The 25,953-nt window shown below is 41.3% G+C and overlaps 1 protein-coding gene across 1 annotated transcript in view; it reads right to left on the bottom strand.

Moving 5' to 3' along the window:
• The window catches only part of PLCB4 (phospholipase C beta 4), a 273,741-nt gene that overhangs the window by 114,733 nt on the left and 133,055 nt on the right, over positions 1-25,953 (bottom strand). Inside the window, exons 3-6 of the mRNA XM_032607078.1 lie at positions 25,662-25,742; positions 24,793-24,852; positions 23,637-23,780; positions 2,829-2,908 (exon numbers count right to left, since the gene is read on the bottom strand). Of these exons, the coding sequence (XP_032462969.1) occupies positions 2,829-2,908; positions 23,637-23,780; positions 24,793-24,852; positions 25,662-25,742 (365 nt within the window). The remainder of the gene's footprint in view (positions 1-2,828; positions 2,909-23,636; positions 23,781-24,792; positions 24,853-25,661; positions 25,743-25,953) is intronic.

The raw sequence follows: 25,953 nt of genomic DNA, 5'->3' as shown, positions 1-25,953 counted from the left end.
AAAACCAGAGACAATTACACACTGTGAGATGAATTTACTGTTGTCAGATTTAGCAAACAAAAATATAGGACTCTGTTAGATCTGAATTTCAGATAAACAACAAATAAATTTTTACTACAAGTATGTTCCAAATATTGCATAGGACATACTTATACTAAAACATTATTTGTTACTTATCTGAAATTCAAATTTCACTGAGAGTCCCATATTTTATCTGGCAATCCTAGATGAATGAGAAAATTGGGAATTTGCATGAGCAAAGCAAATTGTAGGCACTTATTTGGTGATTGGTTTCGTCCTTGATTGTTGTTCTTTAATAATCTACTAAGGGGGTAAGAAATGCAAGTGCATGGTAACACCAGCCAGCCTAGTTTTGTGGACAGTGGGGACCCCCTCCACCCCAGCCCCAGCTCCTGCTCTAAGTGTAGTGAAGTAAAGATGGAGAAGCAGGCAGGTGTGAGCCCTTAGTGACCTAATCCTCACAGCAACTGGTGGATGGGTGGACACCAGCTCCATAGAGGGATCTGGACCCTTAATTTGTAACAGTCAGAGAAGTTCATCAACTCAAACTGATGGTGAAAAATGCCTTGCTTTCCCCAGGTGTTCATGACACATGGAGACCCAGTACATATATTTGTCCTTTGGTGCTTGGACTATTCTTAGCCACTGACTCCCATTCTCACTGTTTCCAGTTAATAACATTCTAACAATCTGCAGAACATGATGATTTGGTAAAGTTTCTGTCTTAAGTCAAGCTTCCTAGAAGCACACGTGACTACTTTTAAGGGGATGGTTTCAGGACCATAGGAGTGAGGGAAGCAGACAGGCAGGGAGGAAGTTATACACAGCTGTGCTCTCAGCTGGAGCTTTGTCCTGACGCCAAAGGGAGCTCTGGAGTGTGATTTGCACCAGGCTTGGTGGCAAGGGGGCTGGCTTCTTGTATACTGTCTCAGCCTGTCATTGGCGTGGGCTTCCTTCCAGAAGAAGGGAGGAGTCTAGGGTCAGCCCTCCTTATCCATGGGTTCTGTATCCGTGGACACGAAGGGTCAACTCTTAGGCACTCGCATCGGTGGATTCTGGTGTCAGCAGGGTTCTTGGAACCAATCCCGCAGAGGCGCCAATGGAGGACTCTGATCTCTCAGGCTCGGTGACTCCTGGTAGGCAGAGGGCAATTCTCTGGAGAAGCAGGCAGGTGTGAGCCCTTAGTGACCTAACCCTCCCAGCAGCTGGCGGATGGGTGAACACCAGCAACAGAAAGGGATCTGGGCAGGACACCAATGAAGGCAGATAAGATCTGGTGTCCAGATACAAGGACTTGGGTCACTCAGGCATAAGTGGGCATGCCGAAAGTCTGAGGTTCTATAACTTCAAAGTATTTGTTGGGTGGCTCTTTATTTATTATTATTATTTTTTTTTTTTTTTTCGGTACGCGGGCCTCTCACTGTTGTGGCCTCTCCTGTTGCAGAGCACAGGCTCTGGACGCGCAGGCTCAGCAGCCATGGCTCACGGGCCCAGCCGCTCCGTGGCATGTGGGATCTTCCCAGACCGGGGCACGAACCCGTGCTCCCTGCATCGGCAGGCGGACTCTCAACCACTGTGCCACGAGGGAAGCCCTGCTCTTTATTTTTAAGAAAACATGACACAGCAACTGCAGAGGACAAGAAGCAGCTGAACAAAAAATAGGAATGTACAAGACTAAATAACTCCCCTCTGATAAGACAATGGGAAAAACACTGGAAGGATGATGTCAAAATCAAAATAACTAATACTGAACGAGGAGGGATGGGGAACAAGGCACCGGGTTAGGTGCTGCCCATGACCTTATTTCCTCTGCGTGGAATCTTATCACCTCCATTCACAGATGAGGACGGAGAGGCACAAGGTTAAGAATTTGCCAAGACTGACCCGGCAACAAAGTGGCCAACCTGGGATTTACAGCACAGAGTCCATGCTGTTAAAGCACCTGCCAAAGGGACCAGAAGTAAAAAGCAAAATGCCCGAAGGACTGATCTCTCCTCCCATCGCCCGAAGTCCAAGGAATCCCACCCTTGGTGCTGGACCTGGGCCTGGCTAAGAGATGCCGGCTTATCCCTGCAGATTCTCAGTGTGGTTCTCTCCTGCACCTCATGACTGCCTGCCAAGGGCCCTGTGATAACAGGTGGCCCCACTCCTCCATGGATCACTGCTTTTCAAACAGGCTGATTTGGGCTTTGGCTAGAATTTCTACTTGAGTAACTTTCATGTCACCTGGAAAGAATAACTTCGTAGGGTTAAAACCTACCATGTCAAGCAGGTCCTCTCTGAATTTTGAATACAGAGCTGGAGTAAGGAAGTTCTGCTTTCTGAATTTCAAAAGTACCTTTGGATCCCTGATTGGGTGCTAAACAGTCCCTGGGGCCAGGGCTCCTTTTCCACTGGAGCCATCGGTGCTTTTGCAAAAGTGCTTGTCTTGGCCACACTCCCCATTTCTCAGTGTCATGCAACAGAGACTCCAGCTACATCAGCACCCAAATATGGCCCCAGGCATGCAGAGCTATTTATCAGCAGACTCAGTCTCGGGACACAAAAGACAGGGCCCACAACCCAGCATCTTTCTGCCATCAACCATTCCTTTCAAATAGGTTTCAGGCTATGGGCTTATCACACATGCCCTGCCAGGTGGCATGAAGAGTACAGGTGAATATTGGTCAACATCTTCTCCAAGGTCAGGAGCATAGAGGCGAAGGCAAGGAAGATGCTGCCTGGTCCATATACATAGCCTTCATCTCCTAATCTGACTGTTTGCTTGATAACAGCCAAAAACAAAGGATCATGCAAATAAAACTCACTGTTTCTTGAGGCATGTCATGGGACTGACATTGTTGGCCCTGAAGTTGTGTATGATGGATCTCAGGCCTTCGACCCATTGCTGAAAGAAAAAGAAAAAGAGTGTTCTTGGTGAGCAAATCTGCCAGAGCTAAACTGGGTGTTTTTTTTTTATTAGACAGCTCGTGTCCATTTTGTGTAAGAAGAATATAAACTCTTCTTTATCTCCCTCCTGCCACTCAGCCATCCTCATTCCACACGCTCATATTTTATGCTTTAATAAACAGCTTTCATTCTTTCCAGGAAGATAAATGTGGCATCTACAGTGTCATTAAACACTGGGTTGTCACGAAGCAATGCTGCCCACTGATTGACTTGTTAAGCCTTCTATTTGCAGCCTGTTTAAATATAAGCCCCTTACAGTTGCTGGCAACATTAATTATTTCTCAAGCAACATTATACAATACGTGATGGCATACTTAGCTACTCTCATTATAGAGGATGAAGGCATTCGAGGTTCATCCATTTTATTGTGTGATACTATTTCAATGTAAGAATTTGTTACCTATCTTACCTGTCTGTGTTTTCCAGCAAAGCCTTAAAAAGTAAAATAGGCGTCGATGCCAGGGTACCCAGAGCAAAAAGCAATGTGCTTGCATGATTTCTGTATAAGGACTTGGACCTCGGTTTTAGTTCATAACATCACTCCATGGATTTACAAGGAAAAGTGAAGAAGACTGTGTGTGGCAGTAAAGGAATGTGGGTTTCCAAAGGGCATTTTACTAGAAAAGGCTGGCACATGAATTAAGGCCCACTGCCCTTGGGTCCAAAAACCGATGCCAGTGAATGCCATACCAAATTGCTAAAAATGAGAGTCACACTCTTGGCAAAATGCTTTGAAGCAAATTGATACTGGGGGTTCAAACAGAACTGGGGCCCACACACAAGCCAGCACCTTACCTTATTAGGTTTTTTGTATGACTGCTGTAGCTCTATGCTGAGGAAGGGAAAATATTTTGGAATAGACAGTAATGTAGACATACAGTCTTCCTGCCTTGTCCAGCATGGCAGCCACTAGCCGCATGTGGCTAAATTAAACTGAATAAAGATTCATTAAATTAAATTAATTAAATTTAAACCTAATAAAAATAAAATTCAGTGCATCTGTCGCACTCATCACACTTCAAGTGCTCAAACCCAACATGGGCTTAGCGCCTAACATATCGGACGGTGCAAATAAAGAACATTTCTGTCATCACCAAAGGTTCCACTGGACAGCATTGCATAGTATTACCAGCTTTAACATGGCCAAGGGATTAAGTCACTTGCGAGGGACAGAGGTGATGCCTGGGTTCTATACATGTGTGTGGTTTTAATTTTAATTGTGATATAATACATATAACATACAATTTATCACTGTAACCATTTTTAAGCGATCGGTTCAGTGGCATTAACTAACAGTCACATCGTTGTGCAACCGTCACCGCCATCCATCTCCAGAACTCTTTTCATCTTGCAGAAATGAAACTGTTCCCATTAAACAACCACTCTTCATTTCCCTCTCCTCACAGCCCATGACAACCATCATTCTACTTTGTTTTTCTGAATTTAACTACTCAAGGTACCTCATGTAACTGGAATCATGCAGTATTTGTCCTTTGTGACTGGCTTATTTAATTTAATGTCCTCCTCAAGGTTTATCTGTGTTGTAGCAGGTGTCAGAATTTCCTTCCTTTTTTAAGGCTGAATAATATTCCATTGTACGTATAGGCCACATTAAGTTTATCTGTTCATCTATCAATGGATCCTTGTGTTGCTATTATGACTCATGCTGCTATGAACATGGGTGCTCCAGTATCTCTTCAAGAGTCTGCTTTTGATTCTTTTGGATACATACCCAGAAGTGGAATTGCTGGATTGTATGGTAATTTTATTTTTAAGTTTTTGAGGAGCCGCCATACTGTTTTCCACAGCACTTGCACCGTTTTACAATCTCACTAATAGTGCACAAGGGTTCCAATTTCTCCACAGCCTCACCAAACCCCTTATTTTCTGTTTTGCTTGCGTTTTGATAGTAGTCACCCTAATGGATGTGAGTCTACCAGCGAGTTTGTGCTTTCCTCTTTGAGCCCCAGTCATACCTAACAGACTTCTGAAGAGGGACTTGGGAGTGATACGAGGAAAATTTCCTTTCACAAAGAGAAAAGGCCATTTTCTGGGGACTGTAAATAGCACTGAAAGCCTCAGCAAGCATGACGGTGAAGTCAGGGTTCTGAGGGAGGAGGAAGAAATGAAATAGCAGCCTTGAAGGAATGCCTCAATTATTTTCCTCATCAGACCTCACTTCCTCTGTCAGGATAAATATGGGACTCTAGGGCTTCCCTGGTGGCGCAGTGGTTGAGAGTCCACCTGCCGATGCAGGGGACACAGGTTCGTGCCCCGGTCCGGGAATATCCCACATGCCGTGGAGCAGCTGGGCCCGTGAGCCATGGCCGCTGAGCCTGCGCGTCTGGAGGCTGTGCTCCGCAATGGGAGGGGCCACAACAGTGAGAGGCCCATGTACCAAAAAAAAAAAAAAAAAAAAAAAAATGGGACTCTAACTCTCTGGGGACAATCAAATATCCTGTGATTGGCCAAACAAACCACAGGCCCACACAGAGTTTCCCAAGAAGGGACAGAAAAAGCACAAATAATTTCGTTGGCATGAACTGGGCAGCACTGAAGCCTTGTTACGTGTTCCAAAACACAGAACGAAGTCCATGGTTTCCTGGGGCAAAAAAGTGGATCATTTCTGAGACTGTTTGCTGGTTCTTTCTGATCATTCTGATTTAGTTGTTTCTAAAATCAATTACAGAGATATCAGGCTTTGAGGGGGCTTCAACAACATTCATCCATCTTTGGAAAATACAATGTGGAAAATAATTTGTTTATTGTGATGGAGCAGTCCTTGAGTGTGACCTTTAAGGTCATCACACCAGTGACTCGGCTTATGCTTTAGTTAGTAGAAAGGCCCCCGAATCCCCACAAGCCCTAAAGGGCATGGGGAGGGACCTGAAGCTTCTCCTCTTGGTGATGCTGAAAGTGAGGTCCACAGCCCGGTCCAAGGTCACTGAGCAGCCGGCCTCTGCCCTTTGTGTCTGGGAAATTTGTATTCAGAGCTCGTCCAAATGTCTCCTTCCCATCAGACCTTTCCTTCTGTCTGTTATCTTAATGTACACCTGGCATAATAAGGCCAAAAGACTGTGGGAAATATGTTAAGCATTTTGTTTTGTTTTTAACATAAAATAGATGAAATGCCAGAAGGTGTCAGTAGAACCGTAGAATTTAGTTGGAAAGTTGTGCCAGAAGTGAGTTAAATACATATCAACTTCTTTGATTGTTTCCAGATTAACAAAATCAGAAAAAACTGACTTAGGTTTTTTGTTTTTGAATTGCTGAATATAAGCACATACGTTAATAGTCTACGTAACGCCCCACGAGGTGTGTCTTCAAGCCTCAGGATGAGTGTTTCTAGATCATTCCCCAACACACTTTGAGCTCACACACTGCTCCATGGTGACACAGGGTATCATTCCTACTATACTGGGTGTCTTCCCTCTGGTCGGCTGTCCTGAGTGGGCAAACGTGGCCTGGATGCAGGGGAACCAGCCCACAGTATCAGTTCGGTTCCAGTGTCCAAATGGGCAGGTTCTGCACCTCCCCAGGAGGCTGTAATGGTTATTGTTCTCTCAGTTTTCAATATTTTCCAATTCTGTCTAAATTAACTTAAAGCTTATTTCAGCCCTTCTAAGAAAAGGTCCTTTGAGGAACTCTTGGAGGCTTGTGCTGGATGGTTCGAGGGGAAAGGAGTGAGGGATGGCAGCTGCCCCTAACTCTCTCCTGGGAATTTTCACCCTCTCCTCTGGGATTCCTTAAACTTATTTTCATCATGCAGGTGGCGTCCATTTTCCAGGTAAAGGGCTGGGCCTCACCCTTAAACACTAGGACTCTCACAGACAAAATAATCCCTTTCCTGTTAAAAAGCAAACATATAGAATAACACAAAGGAAGCCGACTCACAGACATAGAGGACAAACCAGTGATTACCAGTGGGGAGGGGGGAGGGCAATATGGGGTGGGGGAGTGGGCGGTACAAACTACTGGGTGTAAGATAGGCTCAAGGATGTGTTGTACAACACGGGGCATACAGCCAATATTTTGCAATCACTGTAAATGGAAAGTAACCTTTAAAAATTGTATAAAAAATAAAAACAATAAAAAAAGAAATTAAAAATTACTCTCTACAGAAAAAAACAAAAACCAAAAAATAAACAAAAAACTCCCCAAATGTATAGAGACACAGACAGAACAAAACTTAACTGAAAAATATGTGAATTTACAGAGCACATATCTTGCTTTTACCTTTAAAAACATTTGGAAAAAAATTTAAGGTTATGAAAGCAATATTTAAATGCCCTGTGTAGAAAAAGGTAAAGCAAAAAAGCATAAAGCAAAAAGTCAACATCACCCCATATTCCATTACCGATATTGAGAGCTGACAACACTTTGCTATCTGCACTTCTAGCCTTTTTCTATACACATAGATTTGTCCTCCTAAAATAACTAGTTCTGTTGTTTTCCAGTCAGCACCACTTCAAGCAGAGTTGTTGTTCCTTCAACTCAATCTTATCTCTAGATTTTGTTCCAGAAGCATGCTTCTTAGTTTTTAGTCAAAGTAGCATACTGTCAAAGCAAAAAAATCACAGAAACTCAGTGACACTTTCTAAATCTGCTGTGTAATTTTCTCTAAAGGGAAGACTCAGTAGCAACCTCCCTAATCATCTGGTGTTTCTTTTCAAAGAGGAGGCTACGGTGGAGACAGTGGAGGCATCTTCAACTAAGTTGGCTCAGAAGTTAGAGACTTGCCACCTAAGGTGTAGTCCAGTGACCAGCAGTCAGACCCTCCTGGGAGCTTTTACAGTGCAAATCATCAGGCCCCATCTATGAAATCTGATCCTGGGGAACAGAAACCTGTGTTGAAATGAGCTTTCCAAGTGATTGTTCTGCAAACTCACTTTTAAGAAGCTCTGTTCTAGACTCAGGCCACTCAGAGAGGTGGCTAACTTCATCAAGATGTCCAGGAAGCATCTTCAGGCTCACCCCAGTCCCACAGGGCTAGAACCTGCATTTGGTAAGATCCCCATGTGAGCTGTGTCCAGCCTGAGAAGCACAGGGCTATGAGGGGGCCTTCCCAGCTTGAGCACCTCTTCCCACTGCCCACTGAGGAAGAGCTGATATGGTTTCCTAAGGGAACTGAAGTTTTTGCATGTGCCCTCAGCTGGGATATCCAATCTTCTAGTGAGGGCCTTACAGAGCCCAATCACCATTTGGTTTTGTCAATGCCCTCCCAATCTGGGCTGAACAAATCTGCACTCACTAGAATAGAAGCTCTAACCTGAACGTTTAGGGGAAGTTAAAGGGTAGAAACAAGATGAGGTGAGATGCTGTAGGTAGTGACTTTCAACTTCCCCCTGTCTGAGCTGTGAAAATCATCAATGGATGGGCCATCTGAAATAACTACAACATGGGAACTTCATGGGACCTGTAACTCATAAGCCTTGATCCATACAGGGTTTGTTTGTTTATGTAAATGGAGACAAAAAGTCAGGGCATATTTCAATTGGTTATTCTCAAGGTGCTTAATTGCTTTACTAATTACAGTCAACCCTTGAACAACATGGGTTTGCACTGCATAGGTCAACTTATAGGTAGATTTTTTTTCTACAGTACATATGACAGCACTACATGATCTGTGGTTGCCTGAATCCACGGATGCTGAACTGTGGATACTGAGGATCCGTGAATACGGAGGAAACATGGATTTGGAGGGTGAATTATAAATTATACATGGATGTTTTTCGATTGCAGAGAGGACTGGCGCCCTTAACTCCTGCATTCTTCAAGGGTCAACTGTGATTACTTTTTATCTGCTCAAACAACATAAGCCAGGAATTGATACAATTCAAAATACATCTTTTGATCCCTTTGTACTGTGAATTCTTGTAAGACTACAGGGCATTGAAGAAGGGCAATAAGACTCATTTCCATGTACTTGGGGTAAACTATGAGGCTTTTCAAGTGAAGATTTCCTTCCACAGGGTCTTAGAGTGTAAAGTTGCAACATTTCACAAACCTCCAGATTAATAATATTCAATGTATAAAGATATCTTTATATGAAACTAGAAACTGAGTTTTAGGACAGTATTTGGGCTTTAGACTGCCACTGAATATAGGCAGTGGCTCAGATTCTAAAGTAAGGATACTGTAGGTATCTCTTATGGGTCTATATAACTGAGGCAAATGATATCATTTCATTTTGGTTAGGATAAGGTATTAGTTGGCATTAAATTGTCAACATTTAACTTAGAGGGCAGGCCAAGGGGAGGACACTTGCAGCTGGTACATTGTTGAAAGCAAACTACGTGGATGGCATGCAGAGACTAGATTAGCAGTTCCCAGAGGCTGTTGTACAGTAGAATTCCCCAGGGAATACTTCAGAAGCCTCAATATCAACCACAGAGATTCTAATTAACAATCTGAGTGTGGCTGGGCCACCAATCTACTTTTGTAGACAATGTAGATAATTCTAGTGTGAACCTACAACTGAGGACCTGTTGTAGGTTCTTGTTTTTGGTACAGAAACAAGAGAGAGGTATGATTCCCAGAAATGGGGTACATGATCATAGCATGACTCAGGGCACCAAATGTCAGTGATCAGACCTCAGCCTCAAGGCTGAAGCCAACACAGTGGGCAGGAATGATTAGAGGCTAAGTGCCCCTGTCTTTAATGTCTTGGTCCCTGTAGTATTCAACCATGGACTGAGGCAGAGCCTGGCTCAGGAATTAGAAAACCCCAGGGGTAGAAGGAGGAGAGTGAAGAGGCTGGTGATTTAGGCAGGACTTGACAAAATTTAACATTTTACCCTTTGACTGTGCTCATAGGGGATGCTAAAGCCATTCTAAAATTAAGTAGCAGATCTACCGATGTTTGTTTATATATATCACAGACTGACTTCTATATCATGTTAAAAAGAAAAAATAAAACAAATTTTCTCTTTCATGTCAGCTACTTTCTCCTGGCCCTAATAAGGAGAGAAAGAAGTACAGGTAAAATGTACTAAGTGTCAGCCTGGCAAGAGATCAATGTCAACATTGAAAACTCCCTCATGGTCATGGGACAGAAGGCCAACAGGGAGGCAATGACAGTGGTGACAATGAGAACAAATCAGGCAAAGAAACCTGAAAGTCACCTTAACCACTGACTCAGGGAAAGAGGGCAAGGTAACAGAGACAGAACAGAACTGCATGGATAATGAAGGAGCTATGCTTGCAGTCCTAGACAAAGTCAGTTGATAAACCCAGGATGGAAGGTTAAATTAATGAGCCTATGATAATCACACAGTAGCAAACTATTGAAGTAGGTAGCCAAACAGCAATGTGGGTTTTGTAAAAAAAAAAAAAAAAATCAGTAGACAGACAACCCAATAGTGATCTCAAAGCCCTTAGGAAGTTAATAATAGTTCTCATGAAATTTTCAAATCTAAAAGAGAATTAGGGGAGAAAAAAGGAGTGATGGGGGCCTTTTTTCCTTGATGTAGTCTGAGTGTCCTCCAGAGAATACAGTTTTCATCTGCTGTTCTCTGCTCACGAAGAATACTAAGTCGCTGAAAAAGGGAATGCATTAAGCATTAGGTGCTGCCTGATCCTTAACACACCTTCACAGCACAGCGAGCCAGTGTTTGCGCAGGAAATGAGCTGCCATATATGAGTATGGGTGGCTGTGTTTGAAAGATCGATTTGGATGGGCCTGGATAATATTTATAACTTCCCTAGTCAAAATTAGTTTAGTCACTCACAGATAGTCAAAACAGTCTGTCAGCCTGGCTGGTTATCTTGACAACACTAGGTCAAAAAAAAATCTCTAAATAGTCACAGCAAGGAGGGGACACTGTGCTATTCTTGGTCATTACCCAGAAGCTGAAGTGTCAAATTCCCATTCCAAATGGGTTTCTGTTCACTATCATTTCTAAGAGACAATTTTTTGCATCGCCTAAGGCTCATTCTACCTGTGACAACCTGATACCTTGTAACAATGTTCTTTTGGACCTATGGAACCTTGTCCCAAATAACCACATCTAGTTCCAAATACTTACTCCAATAAATACACTGTTGAAGAGAATCAGGATATGACACCCCAAAATATGCCACTTTGGCGTAAGAATTATTTTGAGCTGAAGGCATCTGAATTCCTGAAATTCCTTATCTGCCTAAAAGCAGAGCCTCCCAACAGAACTCAGTTGTCATAAATCCTCTCCCCAGAAGCAACACTAATCTCCTCTTCTGGAAAATGAAAAGTTGGCACCACATCCAAACAGAAATTGTCACAAGACAATCATACCTCCTGTCTATTCTCCTAAGGGCCCATTTACCTTCCTTAAAAACCATCTACCCTTCGCCCCCTCTCCTTCCGCTATTAACGTGCTATATAAACTCTAAAATCTCACTGCTCCTTTGGGTATTCACTTCTTTCTGTGATGCCCACGTTCACATAAAATGAAAACTTAATTAATTTGTATGCCTTTTCTCCTGTTAATTTGTCTGTTATCAATTTATTTCACAGACCCAGCCTAAGAAATCATACATACATATATACATTCAGAATACATTTATGCCTTGTGTTCACTTGTGTTCACTCTACATGAACAATATACAGTAAGCAATAAGTGATGTTCTTTAATGCCTCAAAGTTCACAGAGCAGCTCCATTCCTACAAACCCCAGAAATCATTCAAAAAGAAAATGAGATATTTGGTTTATTTTATGTAACACTTATTTGACATCCATATAGAGAACTTTAAAATAATTGAAGAATTTTAAGATTTTAAGAAAACCAAGAGCATCATTTTATGCTGGTCAGAAACTACCAGTTTTGTAAGAGTGCATTTTTGGTCTCACCTGTCAAATTTGCAAAATCTTGATGGTAAGGGATGAGTGAACAGCTGGTGAATTAAAAGGTGTTCATGAAGTCGTTTCTTTGGCTAATGCCTGTACTTAAGATCCCCGAGGTCACTTTCCTCCTGACATGTGTCAGTTGACAACGCTGGTAAATTAAGCCAAAATGAGCAGAACTCGACATTCAGACAAAGCCGCCTGCTGAGGGTCTGGGATAAGCATCAACAATCAAGGAGCCTCTGGCTGCCCTTTTCTAGGCAGCATCACCTATCAGCTCAGGCAAATCAAATCTATAGGTAATCCTACAAAGTAAACATGACTTTTAAGATAAGAGGTACTAAAAAGCATCTAAATCAATGGGTTTGAGTTTCACTGTCTAATTTCCTATCATTTATGGAAAAGATTCCACCCTTCCCCTGTTCTTGCCCCCCAAAAAGGGGGAGGGAAGGAAGAAACATGGCAGCAGTAAAACAAGGACAATAAATAGAATGTTAATGGCAAAGATGAATAAATGAATGTCTAGATTACATTGTTTTGGTACATCTGGAAAAATATTGGGCTGAACAATGCCTCTATGACATCATTGCTGACTTTTTTTCTGTAAAGCAGTAGTTCTGAAAGAGTTTGTGTCCCTTCAATAGGCATAAATGAATGAATGAATGAATGTATGTACGCTTGGGAAATAGCTGAATATCCCCCCTCCTTGCTGAGACTGGTATGAGAATAATTCTGATTCTGAGAGTGCTATAGTAAAGAAACCCATCTAAACAAGGCTTTCTCATGCTGGTTTGACCAGAGAACCCCCTTTATATGTGGACTTCTTTGAGGAATCCATTTTGTGGGCCACCAATTTGGGAAGTGCTGCTCTATGACTATATCTTCCAGAAATAATGACATTAAACATTTACCTGAAAAGTACAGTAAAATCATACAGTGTTACAGGTGGAAGAGGCTATTCCTCAACTTGTGAGCTGCAGCAGAGGGTGTGATAGAACACAGGATCTGGAGTGGACCCAATGCCTGGGTTCAAGACACCAGCTGGCCACCTACTGGCTGTGTGACCTGGGGCAAGTTTCTCAACCCCTCTGGACCTATTTCTTTCTCTGTAAATGAGAATAATCCACCTCACAGGATTGTTGTGAGAATTAAATGAGATAATGCAGGCCAAGCACTCTGAACAGTGTCTGGCATTCAATATAAAATAAAAATATCACTGCTGCTGCTCTTATTATAATTATTAGGGGCCAGCAAACTTTTTCTGTATAGGGCCAGGCAATAAATACTTTAAGATCTGAGGGCCACATATGATTCTCTGTTGCACAGTTTTTATGTTTTGTTTTGTCTTAATAATCCTTTAAAAAGTTAAAAGCTGTTCTTAGCTCACTGGCCACACAAAATCAGGCCGAGGGCTGGATCTGGTCCATGGGCTGCACTATTATGATTACGATTATTAAATTATTTGTTCCAGATCACAGTGCTCAGAGGCAAGAGGCTCATCTCAGGCAAGGCGTCCAACCCACCGCCTCATGTGTCCCATCTTTCAATTATACCCGAAAGATTAGAAAACATACAAACACATGTAGCCCCATGTTACACATACATTATGTTCACAATGACATTTTTTTGCTAGCAGTAAAAACTGGAGCTATGTGGTAAATGGAGAAGCAATTTAAAGCTAGTGACATTTTTCTGTCCCAGGGGCCAAAAGGTGAAATCCAAACTTCTGGTGCAATTAGAGTAATTCATTCTGCATTCCCTTGATGGAGTCATTTGATAACACTTGCAATTAGGGCAAGCCGAGCAGCTGTGGACTGGGCCCAGCATGGAGTCTCTGCTTAGGAAACCTTCAAGTTCATGAAACCCTCAGCAGTGAAAACATGTCCCCTGTGAAGATCACAGCATTCTGAAAGAAGTACCTAAGAGGCTGGGAGGTTTCTAAAGAAGCAAGAGTAGGTAACAACTAAAAATGCCCACCTCAAAGGTCATGGGGACTTGCACTGAAGCCCAAGAAAACATTTTAAAGACAAAGAAAATGCACATGATAAAAACTATTAATGACAAAATACAGTACTATATTAAACTCTATAAACAGCATGAGCCCAACTTAGTATAAAAGAAAACTGTGTGTGCATTGAAAAGACACATTAGAGAGGGGGTGGGGGTTTTAGGAAGGGGAAAAAGGGGACACGGGGCTTCCTTTCTTTTTGCTCTTACGTGCTTTCGACCAGAATGTGGTGGGAGTGCATGCCTTACCATGAGCAACACTCCTTTTGCATTCAGAAAACACTGGAGAACTGTATAAAAATGCATGGGTCACGCAAATGTTGAAGACGACTTTGCAGCCTGCTCAGTGTGGCTGTGGACCACGCCTCACTCATTGCTTCTTTCTCACTTTGCTCCTCCCATGGGGCCATGCTCTGATGGTTGGAAAACTGGCAGGAAGTGCCCCCAGATGGTATATGCACACCCCACTTCACTAAATTCCACTCCATCCCTATCTGTCTCCTGGCACCTCTTAATATTCACATCATCTCCCTGGCTCCTGCAGGCATCTCTGAGTCCACAACTTCTGGTCTAAGGGAACTACAGTTTTTGGAAATACAGAGATAAAGAAATAATTCCAGAGTGCAGAGAGTACCACCATGGGTCAGACACTGAAGTACTGGATCCTGGGACAAATGGTCTGGCAAGAGCAGCATGAGAACTGAAGGTGGAAGGAAGAGAGAGCAAGAGAGATGACAGGTGGTCATGGGAGGCCCCAGGAGACAAGTGTCACCCATTCCACAGATTCACTGACGAACCAGAGTTTGATGGCCTCCGCGTTCAACCCAGCAATTAAACAAATGAACCCTATTACCTTTATTTGGCAAGAAGAAAACATCTAGGTGAGATGGGGACATTTAAAGCTCACAAATAATGCACCCATGCATCTGCTCTGCTCTGATTCACAGCTCTGTCCTTAATATGGGTTTTTTTTGTTTTTGTTTTTGTTTTGCGGTACGCGGGCCTCTCACTGTTGTGGCCTCTCCCGTTGCGAGCACAGGCTCCGGACGCGCAGGCTCAGCAGCCATGGCTCACGGGCCCAGCCGCTCCGCGGCATGTGGGATCTTCCCGGATCGGGACACGAACCCGCGTCCCCCGCAACGGCAGGCGGACTCTCAACCACTGCGTTACCAGGGAAGCCCAAGATGGCTTTTTACTGCCCCTCACTGATTCGTTTCCCATGCATTCCGGAAGGTTTAAAAAAGAAACAAAACAAGAACGTGCCAACTTTCAGTCTTGGAAACATGAAACAAACACACACACACACACACACACACACACACACACACACACCATCCCAGACTTGAGCCTCAAAACACCATGAGGCAGTGTGGTGAAGAACTTAAATCAATTAGTATATTGGGGCTTGGACTCTGGATAGAAAGTTCAGATTTACAATTTAGCTCCTTTAGCATTCAGCAGGCATCGGCTCAGGTGAGTCTGGGCAGCAGAGCAGTTAATGTAAGTTCTTCAAGACTTATGCAAGAGAAGCAGGATATAATCGCTCCTTATGGAGCTTCTCTGCAGGGCAGTAGTTCTCACCTTGAGCCTTTATCTGGAGGGCTATTTAAAACACAGGGTACTGATTCCATAGGCCTGGGGCAGGGCCTGAGAATCTGCATCTCAGATTAAGTTCCCAGGTACTGCTGGAGCTGCTGGTCTGGGGACCACACTTTAAGAATCACTGGCATATATAATACAATTAAAACTGCATTTTAAGAAATAGCTTTTTTTCTAGAGGCAAGAGTCTCATCTCAGGCAAGGCGTCCAACCCACCACCTCATGTGTCCCATCTTTCAATTATACCCCAAAGATTAGAAAACATACAAACACGTGTAGTCCCATGTTACACATACATTATGTTCACAATGACATTTTTTGCTAGCAGTAAAAACTGGAGCTATGTGGTAAATGGAGAAGCAATTTAAAGCTAGTGACAGTTTTAAAACTGCATTTTAAGAAATAGCTTTTTTCTAGAGTCATAGAAATGAATTCATTTTAATCGTGCTTTCTGTGTTCTCAGTGAATTCTAACCAGTGATCGATAGGTCTACAGATTTACCTGCATGCTTCAGTCAATCAATCTGATAAAAACTTGTTTGGGTTCAAAATCATTATGATTTTTGGACCAAGTCCGTTTGTATGCTAAACCAATGGGACTCAAACTTCAACCAGCATCAGAATCACCTGGGAGGCTAGTTAAACTATTACCATCAAAATACTGAATCACTATGTTGTATCTCTGAAACCAATATAACATTGTAAATCAACTATACTTCAATTAACAAAAACAGAAACAAAAACAGATAACTGGGCTCCATCCTGAGAATTTCAGGTTCATTAGGCTGGCATAAGGCCCAAGAACTTGCATTTTTAAGAAGGTCCCAGGTGAGGCTTATGGTTTGATCCCCTGTGTAGGTCTGTGCCTGACTAGGGGTAGGGGAACTAGTTGAGGGGAGCGGGGCTCTGCAGGGTGTTAGCAAAGCCAGTAGGAGGGACGGACTAAACATGAACTTGATATTTTTTTCCCCAGCAAAGCGAAGAATAAATCCCTTCTCCAAGAACCTTTGCATAAATTCTTCTACTCAACATAATTCAAGTTCAGCGGAGCGATTGTGACATTCAACCCAATTGACTAAAATAAGATTTTATCCCCTGTAATAAACTACCTGACCTTATCATTTTTGTCTACAAGAATAACACATAACATTTTGTAATTTAATTTCTATAGTACCCGGTCATGAGCTTATTTGTTTACTTGGTTACAAAGCATAATTTATGGAGTTTGCCAAATATTTACAACCTGCAGAAAGTATAATGAGCAGTCTGGAAATTGTCTGAACTTAAATCCAAATCTTTGCATTTTGAACTTCACAGTAACAGCTTATTTTTGTAATCAAAGTAAAATTCAACTTGGTATAAAATAACAGACTTATTTGCGGAGATTTTCAATGATGGTTGCCTTTCAATCTGATGTACAGCGACGGTGCTTGCAGTTTGCTGTGTAGCGCCAGCTGTAGCTTAATGAAAGACATCTGAACTGCCTTCAACACACCAGGGACAAAATCCTCCCCAACTAGTTGTATCCCAAGAGAGAAAAAAGTACATCAGAGAAACTGAGTTGCTTTTCTAACTAAAGAAGCTTGTTACAATATTTGGTATTATTTGTAGGGTTTATGGTAAAACGGTGGGCAGAGAGATGAGTAGGATTCAGAGAAAAAGTTGTATTACACACAGTTTAGAAAAAATTGAGAAATATCTCCTTCATGCGGCTGTTTTTTCATAGATGTTTTAAGTTATGTGACCAAACAGATGCACCTATTACCCAAAGGCAGACTGGGTTTGAGGGGAAAGTGCCAGCAATTTGTTAGCGATTTCTTTTAACAGAAGGTTTTTAAGGAGAGGAAATGAAAGCTGAATTTTCTAACTGGAATGACAGGAAAGATTTAGGGAAGCAGAAAATAATGATCTAACTTGGAAAGACGCCAAGACACCGGGGTTACAACCTCCAGGCTTGTCATGGATTCTTAGCAACAGTCCCATTACATCCTGAAAAGTGACTCTAGAAATAACGCCATGGAATCCCAGACCTTTTGGACCATCACTGAATCACATTTTCTTGGGCTTCTCGTCCAAAGATAATTCTCTTAGCTTTTCTTTGAGCTAAAATGTAAAAAACTTGAGGGTTATATCTATTCATCGCCTAGGTTAGAATTTATGGATTCAGTCAACATAAAGACCTCAATAAAACAAGTATGTATTGAGCATCTATTAAATGTTGGGCAGCGAATGTTCTAGATGTCAGGTATGCAGCAGTGAGCAGAATGTTGCCTTCATGGGCAGGGAGGTAAATGAATGTATGGCAGTAAATGAATGTATGGCATGAAAATAGTGGAAGTGCAATGAAGATAAATACAGCAAGATAAGGAGTTAGGATGTGCTGAGGGGAGATGATGCAGGATCTGAGGGGAGATGATGCAGGATTGATTTGCTGCATGTAACTGGGGAAAGAGTATGTTCCAGGCAAAAGGAACAGCACATGCAAAGTCCCTGAGGCTGGAAGGAAATATAAAGGAGGGAAGAGGGAGATGAAGGCAACATGAGGAAGGGAAGTGAGAAGGGATTCTTGTTGGGCCCTATGAGCCTTGCAGGGTTCTGAGCAGCAAAGTGATGTGACCTGAATTACATTTCAGAAACATCCCTTCAGCTACAGACTGCAAGGGGCAAGGCCAAGGTACAGATGCCAATTAGGGGGGGAAATGGTATTGGCCTGGAGAATGCTGTAGTGATGCTGGTGGTAGAAGCAGCTAGATCCTAGATACAAGAGTGTTTGTTAATGGACCGATCAGGACACTGGAGGAGGGTGTTTGCGGACTCAGCAACTGGAAGGATGTGGGTGAAAGGTTTAGATACTGTTAGACATTTATTTTGCAGGGGAGAAAGTTCTATAGAATTGAGCTCAAATCTTGTAAAGAGGAAGAGTGGCAAGACAAGCTTATTTACTCTTTAAGCAGAGGGGGTGATTGAAGAAAAGACAAGCTGAGCTACAAAGATGTCTTTTATACTGGTGACATCTTATATTGAAAAAAGAAAAAGCACAATCATTTTACTGTCCTGTGTGCTGTGAAAACATTTTGTATTTATTTGAAAGCTTAACTCTAAGGAAGTCAGATTTCATGTCAAAGTTTATTGATTCTTAAAACACCTCCTTGAAATAAGAAGAAAAAATACCAGAGAACCCTTTGAGGAAGTGGATGAACAAACAAAGTAAGATGGCTTTCTCAGAGTCAGGAAAGATTCCACGTGTAGAAGTTGGTCCTCCATGGAGAGGACATGAATTGAAGGTTGGCCCATCTGCTTGGATTAAATGTTTAATTAAGTGAATTTTTCAGAATCATTGGACTGTAAGTATCATAAAAGCCTGGGAATTAAGAACAGACTCAAGAATCTCAAATAAATACTCCTAAGCAAGTTCTGTACTAGAAACCCTCTTAAAATTTCTATTTCACTGGTCAGACCAAGACTTATCAGATGGCATAAAATAAGCAAAACACTCTGACCACCCAGGGAATGCCAAACCCTTACAGTTAATAAGCTGTTTTCCAACATGTTGTACCTTTTTGCTCTCGCCTTGCATGCTTACCATGAGTTACTTACATTTGTTTCCATACCTATGTATGTAATAAAAATTACACGAACCAGTGAAATATGCTTGTGGAAAGAAAGAGGTTGTTGTTTCTTTCGGTGAATATTTGGGAAGATTTCTTTAAAGGCAAGTTGCTAAAATATTTTTCTCAATCTCGATGTAAATAAGACAACTAAAGGATTAGGGAAAGAAGTCATGCAGTTGTAGGATTCTGTATTTTGATTTGCTCCATGAGTGCCTTTAAAGTCTCACTTGTACTTTAAAGAAACCAAACTGAATTATTTCAGGCAATGCATTATGGGTGAAGTATAGGCAAAAAATACATCAACCTCTGTGGTACATATCTACAATGGAATACTACTCAGCCATAAAAAAGAACGAAATAATGCCATTTGCAGCAACATGGATGGAACTAGAGATTATTATACAAAGTGAAGTAAGTCAGAAAGAAAAAGACGAATACCATGTGATATCACTTATATGAGGAATCTAAAATATGACACAAATGAACCTATCTAAGAAACAGAAACAGAATCACGGACATAGAGAACAGAATGGTGGTTGCCAAGGGGGAAGGGGTTGGGGGAGGGGTGGCGTGGGAGTTTGGGGTTAGCAGATGGACACTTTTATGTATAGAATGGATAAACAACAAGGTCCTACTGTATAGCACAGAGAACTATACTCAATATCCTATGATAAACCATAATGGAAAAGAATATTAAAAAAAGAATATATATGTATAACTGAATCACTTTGCTGTACAGCAGTAATTAACACAACATTGTAAATCAACTATACGTACTTCAATTAAAAAGAAAAACTACATCAACCCCTACCTACAGACCCATACTGAATGCAAAGACCTCAGCCCTAACATTAAAAGACGGGTCAACAATTGAACCACATTTATATGCTTCAAGTTAAAATAAAGCGTTTAAGGTCTGTAAGCATTATTTTTAAAAATGATGACTTGCTTGAAATAGAGACACAGATGTAGAGAACAAACGTATGGATACCAAGGGGGAAGTGGGGGTGGGATGAACTGGGAGATTGCGATTGACATACATACACTATTGGTACTAAGTATAAAATACATAACTAATGAGAGCCTACTGTATAGCACAGGGAACTCTGCTCAATGCTCTGTGGTGACCTAAATGGGAATGAAATCCAAAAAAGAGGGGATATATGTATAGTTGATTCACTTTGCTGTACAGTAGAGACTAACAACATTGTAAAGCAACTATACTCCAATAAAAATATTTTTAAAAAAATGACTTGTGTTAACTGACTTCTGTGATAAAGTGACCAGAATACAGCTAGCTAAGAGGACAGATAGCATATTCCACGGTCCCATAATTCTATTCTAGGCTCCTAAGCTGTACTCAGGTGAAAGTGATACCACAGGCTGAGTTCCAAACACCATTTCAGGCACACTGGGAAATCTTTACATTTCTCACTTGATCTGATCTAATGTATGAATTCTGCCATCATTTTGATCTGTGGTAATTACATCTGTATTTTGTATAAATCCTCTCACTTTGATGGCTTGTGTGTTCTGTTAGGGATAGTAACATATATAGAGGCATAGGAATAAGGCAGTGGTGATGGGGAAAATGTCAATGCTGGAGGTGGTAAGTATTACGATCTGGATGCAGACAGTTAAGTTTTGAAATCAGGAAGTAGGCAAGATTATCCACACACGTGTATACATAAGTGAAAAATTTGTTCAACATCTTCCAAGTATCAATTAACCAAAAGGACATGCTCTAATAAGCATGGGCTGTCTAGTTTGGACAGTGAGATTAATATTTACATATTACATTATTAATGAATTATAAAATTGTAACTAATAGTTCCCAGAAGCTGAAACATTTAGTTTATTTAATAAGAGCAGGGTCAAACAGTATTGAGTTTGAACTAAAAATCCAGTACAGAATTATTTTATAGTCCTACTTGTTTGGCCAGCTAATCTTAAATTCAGTGGAAATGCTACTGCAAAAACACCCCAAATCTTATCTTTAAGTATAAATTTCCACCTGGAACATACACATATATACCACGTACTCATGAGTATAGGTTTCACATCATGACTTTTAAACAAAAGGAACCAAGACTGACAACAATCAAACCATGGAAGGTAAGAACATTATGGGCTTACTGATCTGAGCCACCTTCCCAGGACTGTACTTGCTCAGGGATGGGGTGGGTGGACAGCATCACTCGGGAAATCAGAAGGCCTGAGCTTTAGGCTGGACTCTGGCCTAGCCTGTTGTGTAACTGCTTGGCTTCATTTGCCACATCTGACAAATGAGGTGGTGGGAAGCTCTGCTTAATTTCAATCTCCAGCTCTAAAATTCTAGGACCCTGTGATCAGAATAGCAGGCACACTTTGAGGGCTTTGGATGAGAAAGGCCGTGCACTAAGCACTTTCCATGTAACAACTCGTAATCTATACAACAATCCTAAGAGCAGGCATTTTGGTATTGTTCTTATTTTATGGATGCAGAAGGTGACGCTCAGAGAGGCCAGTTGCATGTCTCAGTCACACAGCTGGGAAGAGAAAGAGCAAGGATTTAAGCCCAGGCAACCTGGTCCCAAGCCCAGGTTCTTAAGCTCATAGAAGTCATACTGTTTTTTGTAATATGACGCATTGACAAAAACCAGGGCATACCGGTCTACAGAACTGTGTTTTTGCAAAATTTCAGGCAGCTAAATATCTCTGTCTGATTAACAAGTCTTTTTCTTCCTGGGTGGTCAGCATGGACTTCTGGGATTGAATGTTGTTATTGCAAATAGCAACCAGAAAGACCTCTGTAGCAAATAACATAAGCGTGAACTCTAAGAAACGATGCTTGTTTAGATCAGCAGGGTTCAAGAAACCATTCAAACAAGGTGTTGATCTGAGCACAATAAAGAAAGAACTTGAAGGCAAAATCTGTTTCCCCAAAGCAAAGTGATCTGGGAAAACAGCATGGAGCCAACCAAACCACCACAAGGACAGAAGCAACGGCTCTCATTTCACATGGAACATCCATTCCTGGACCCAAAGCCACAGCTGGGAGCTTCTCAAACTTCACTGCACATATGAGTCACTGGGGGGCCTTGTTAGAAATGAAGATTCTGAATCAGTAGGTCTGGGTGGACCCAAGACTCTGATGTGTAAGGAGCTCGCAGGTGAGGCCTATGCAGCTGGAATGTGGACCACACTTTGTGAGTGAGGGTGAAAGAAAGATGGTCTTGGAATCTGCAGAACTCAATTCTGTACCCATTAGCTCTGGGTCCAGGGTTAAATCTTCTCATCTCCATTTCATCAAATAATCTTACTGTATATTCTCTTCAGGCTCTAAATTTCAATATTTCTAATGATGGCCTTTCTCATTCAACCCTATGCTGAGCTACCTGCAGGATCAATGGGAAAATAAAATGTTCCCCTTCCCAATCCCCTTAAGCCACGTTTCTGCAATGGTAGAGCAAAGGCCCAGGCCTCTTCACACATATTATGCAAAGATAATGGGTGCTCCATCCACAGGTAAAACTACCCTGAAGACAAATGACTTGCAGGAAAGTGATTTAAATTTGAAGCTTTCTACTTTGGCCAAAATCTCTTTGAGACTCACTTGCCAGGGCAATAGTAGGCTGGTTACAGTATTATGATGGATTATAACCCAATACTTTAATAGCTTATGGCGGGGGGGTAGATATCTTAATCACGTAGACCTGCACTGTCCAACAGGGTAGCCATTAGCCATATGCAGCCACTGAAATGTGGCCCATCTGAATTAAAAATACACATCAGATTTTAAAGGCTTTGTATAAACAGAAGAATGTAAAATATATTAACTGATTTTATATTGATTTCATGTTAAAATGACCTATTGGGTTAAAATATGATATATTGGAATTCGAAAAGATACATGCACCCCTATGCTCATAGCAGCGCTGTTTACAACAGCCAAGACATGGAAACAATCTAACTGTCCATCGGCAGATGAATTGATAAAGAAGATGTGGTAGATATATACAATGGAATACTACTCAGCCATAAAAAGAATGAAATCATGCCAGTTGCAGCAACATGGATGGACTTAAGAGATTATCATACAAAGTGAAGTAAACCAGACAGAGAGAGACAAATATCATATGATATCGCTTATATGTGGAATCTAAAATACTGAAATTAATTCAACCTGTGGCTACTGGGAAGATTTAAACTACATCTGTGGCTTGCATTATTTTTCTACTGGGCAGTGCTGCTACTCAAAGTGTGGTTCTCAGACCAGCAACATCAGCATCAACTGGGAGCTTGTTAGAAATGGAGGATTTATCCTCACCTCAGACCTACTGAATCCGAATCTGCGTTTTTACAAAATCCCAGGTGATTCCTGTGTACATTCCAGTGTGAGAGGCTCCTACAACATAACACAGTAGGTGTTCGGGCTCTTGGCATACGTGAGGGACGGGCTAAAAGGGTATTGTGCTTGCTGAATTTTCTAGACCAACATTCCAGCAAGGCAATGGAATCATTTTTTAAAATTTAAATTAAATTATTTTACAATTTAAAATATCTATTACAATTATACATGAAAAATTATGTGCACCACATATGTACATATGGGGGGGAAGGGAAGGAGGCTGTTTCACAGAGGATACCTTAGTTACTTCTGAATTTTCAGCCACCATGTATGTGAAACTGATGTTCACCAGATCTGTACCACTGCAGACACAAACTACCCGCCCTTCCAGGTCATTTTCTGACTTTCCAATAGCTTCAAGAGCAGCCAAAATTTTGGGATCCTATTGAGGTAGACAAATAGGAAAAAAGACATTAGATCACAGAGCATGGCAGAAAGATGGTAAAAGGAAACTATGTTTGATGTAAAAAACATATATTAGGGCAAATTTTTTTTTTTCTCTATCTAAAAATGCCCAGATATCTGGCGTTATTCTAAAACTCCTGGAGGTAAAATCTTTAACACTATACATGACTGAGACTCATTTGGTAAGAAAAGTATCATAAAATTATCGGTTTAGAAGACTGGGAGGGAGGGTCTTTCTTTCGATTTCTCGTTGTAGTTATCGGAGGACTCGGACTATGGCAACAGGACAGAAAAGCTCTGACTGGGACCTGCTTGCGTCCACAAAGGTCAAAGGGATCTCTCACAGAGAACAGTCACTGAGGATTCAGGCAAATATGCAGGGCATTGCCACAACCAGCAACCACAAGTTACTCAAAAATGAGATTAAGTCTTTCAAATAGTCTGGACACAAAGAGTGAGTGTGTGCACCTCTAGGAGCCCTGGCATCCTCATCTGGAATGAAAACTGTGTAAGTTTACCCTAATTAGCAAAAAAAAATAGTGGTTTTGTCCTCCACAAGAACTCAGGGGGAAATGCCAACAGGGTTACACAGCGATTGTAACTAACATAAAAGAGGGTCACTAAAGAATAAAAAACAAAAACAAAGTGAGGAACATAATTTCGTTTTGAACATTTAAAAACTTGCAGGGCTATTATGGAAAAGGGGATAAATACTGTGCTAGAATATTCTAGGAAAAAACATCTTTTAAATTCCTAGCACCACTATGCAAACAGCTTCTTATTCAAACAAAGCAATCACTGTGAAGAAGGCTGATTTATGCGCTCTTTCCTTCTTTTTTCTCTCAGAGGCAAACTGAGCCTTCAAGGTGAGCTAATGATGAGATTTCTAAACTGTGCCTGTTCTTCATTCCCAGCTGATGATTGAGGGGCAGTAACGGGTTAAACAACATTCTGTGTTTAGAAGACCAGCAAACACCAATCACAGGTACCTTTGGTGTGGCTCCCAGTCGAACACTGTTGATGAGAGAACATTCTAGAACTTGTCCTTCCTGCAAAGAGAGAATTTAGCATAGCAGTGAGCCTAAATTCTGCCAGACCTATGGCACAGACAAGGTGACAAATGTCTGTGATGATGAAGGCAATGCTGACTAGAGTAAGGCAGAAGCAGGATTAAAAACAAATAATAATAATAATAATTTCCAACAGACAGAAAGTCAAGGCCCCAAACATTCCATTTCAAATATATGTATGAATGCAACTTTGAATAATTATTTATAAAATGTTTATAAAATGTTACTTTTATACACATAATAACATTAATACTGTATATATATTATTAAATATATGTGTGTACATGAAATAGTAAGTGGGACTATGCTAGCTTTTATATAACTCTGATTCTACTTTTTGTAAATTTTACCCAAAGGTTCCTGAAATGTGTCATTGTGCCGTGTGTTAAGTTCTGGGGTATAACCAGATGAAAATGCCCTTAAATGAACCCCTGAGACTTCAGCTTGAACATCTCTCTTCTGGGAAACCTTTCTAACTCCCAAGACTTAAATCAGACTTGCCTGTTAAAGCTCTTGTAACAACTTGAACTTCTCTTACACAATTCTCAGTGACTTGTAACTTTTTTCTTTTTTTTGGATGCGTGACTCTGATCCTAGGCTGGAATCTATGAGGATCACATCCTTGACCATCAATGTATCCCCAACTCCTAGCATACATTTTTAAAAGTCTTGAACGAATGAATAAGCGTAGGGTCCATGCCCTCAAGAGGCACTCCATCACTTGTTGAAAAATGAAATGCCTTCACCCTGAGAGCAAGAAGGAACAGCTTGCTCTTTCTGAGCCATACCTTGCCTTCACTTCTCCAGGTCAGAAAGAAGCCAAATTCATCCACTTTGAAGAGGCAGTTGGGTTCAAACACAAAGGATTCCTGTGAAAAAGAAATGTGTTGATCTGCATGACTCACACCATTTTGAATCTAATAAAAATGCAAATATCTTTTAGTCTCTAAACAAAAGAAAAATGCATCCTGAATCTAATGACCACATTTCTTATTATATTATGTAATGTTTTCATCTTGAAAATTTCTTGCATTCATTTTTGCATTGAAAGACTGATCAATTTTATACAGCATCTTCTTT

This window comes from Phocoena sinus, chromosome 15 (assembly GCF_008692025.1).
Source record: "Phocoena sinus isolate mPhoSin1 chromosome 15, mPhoSin1.pri, whole genome shotgun sequence".
Classification (NCBI taxonomy): Eukaryota; Metazoa; Chordata; class Mammalia; order Artiodactyla; family Phocoenidae; genus Phocoena; species Phocoena sinus.
Note: the sequence above shows the minus strand (reverse complement) of the source record. Positions and strands in the feature narration are given on the sequence as shown.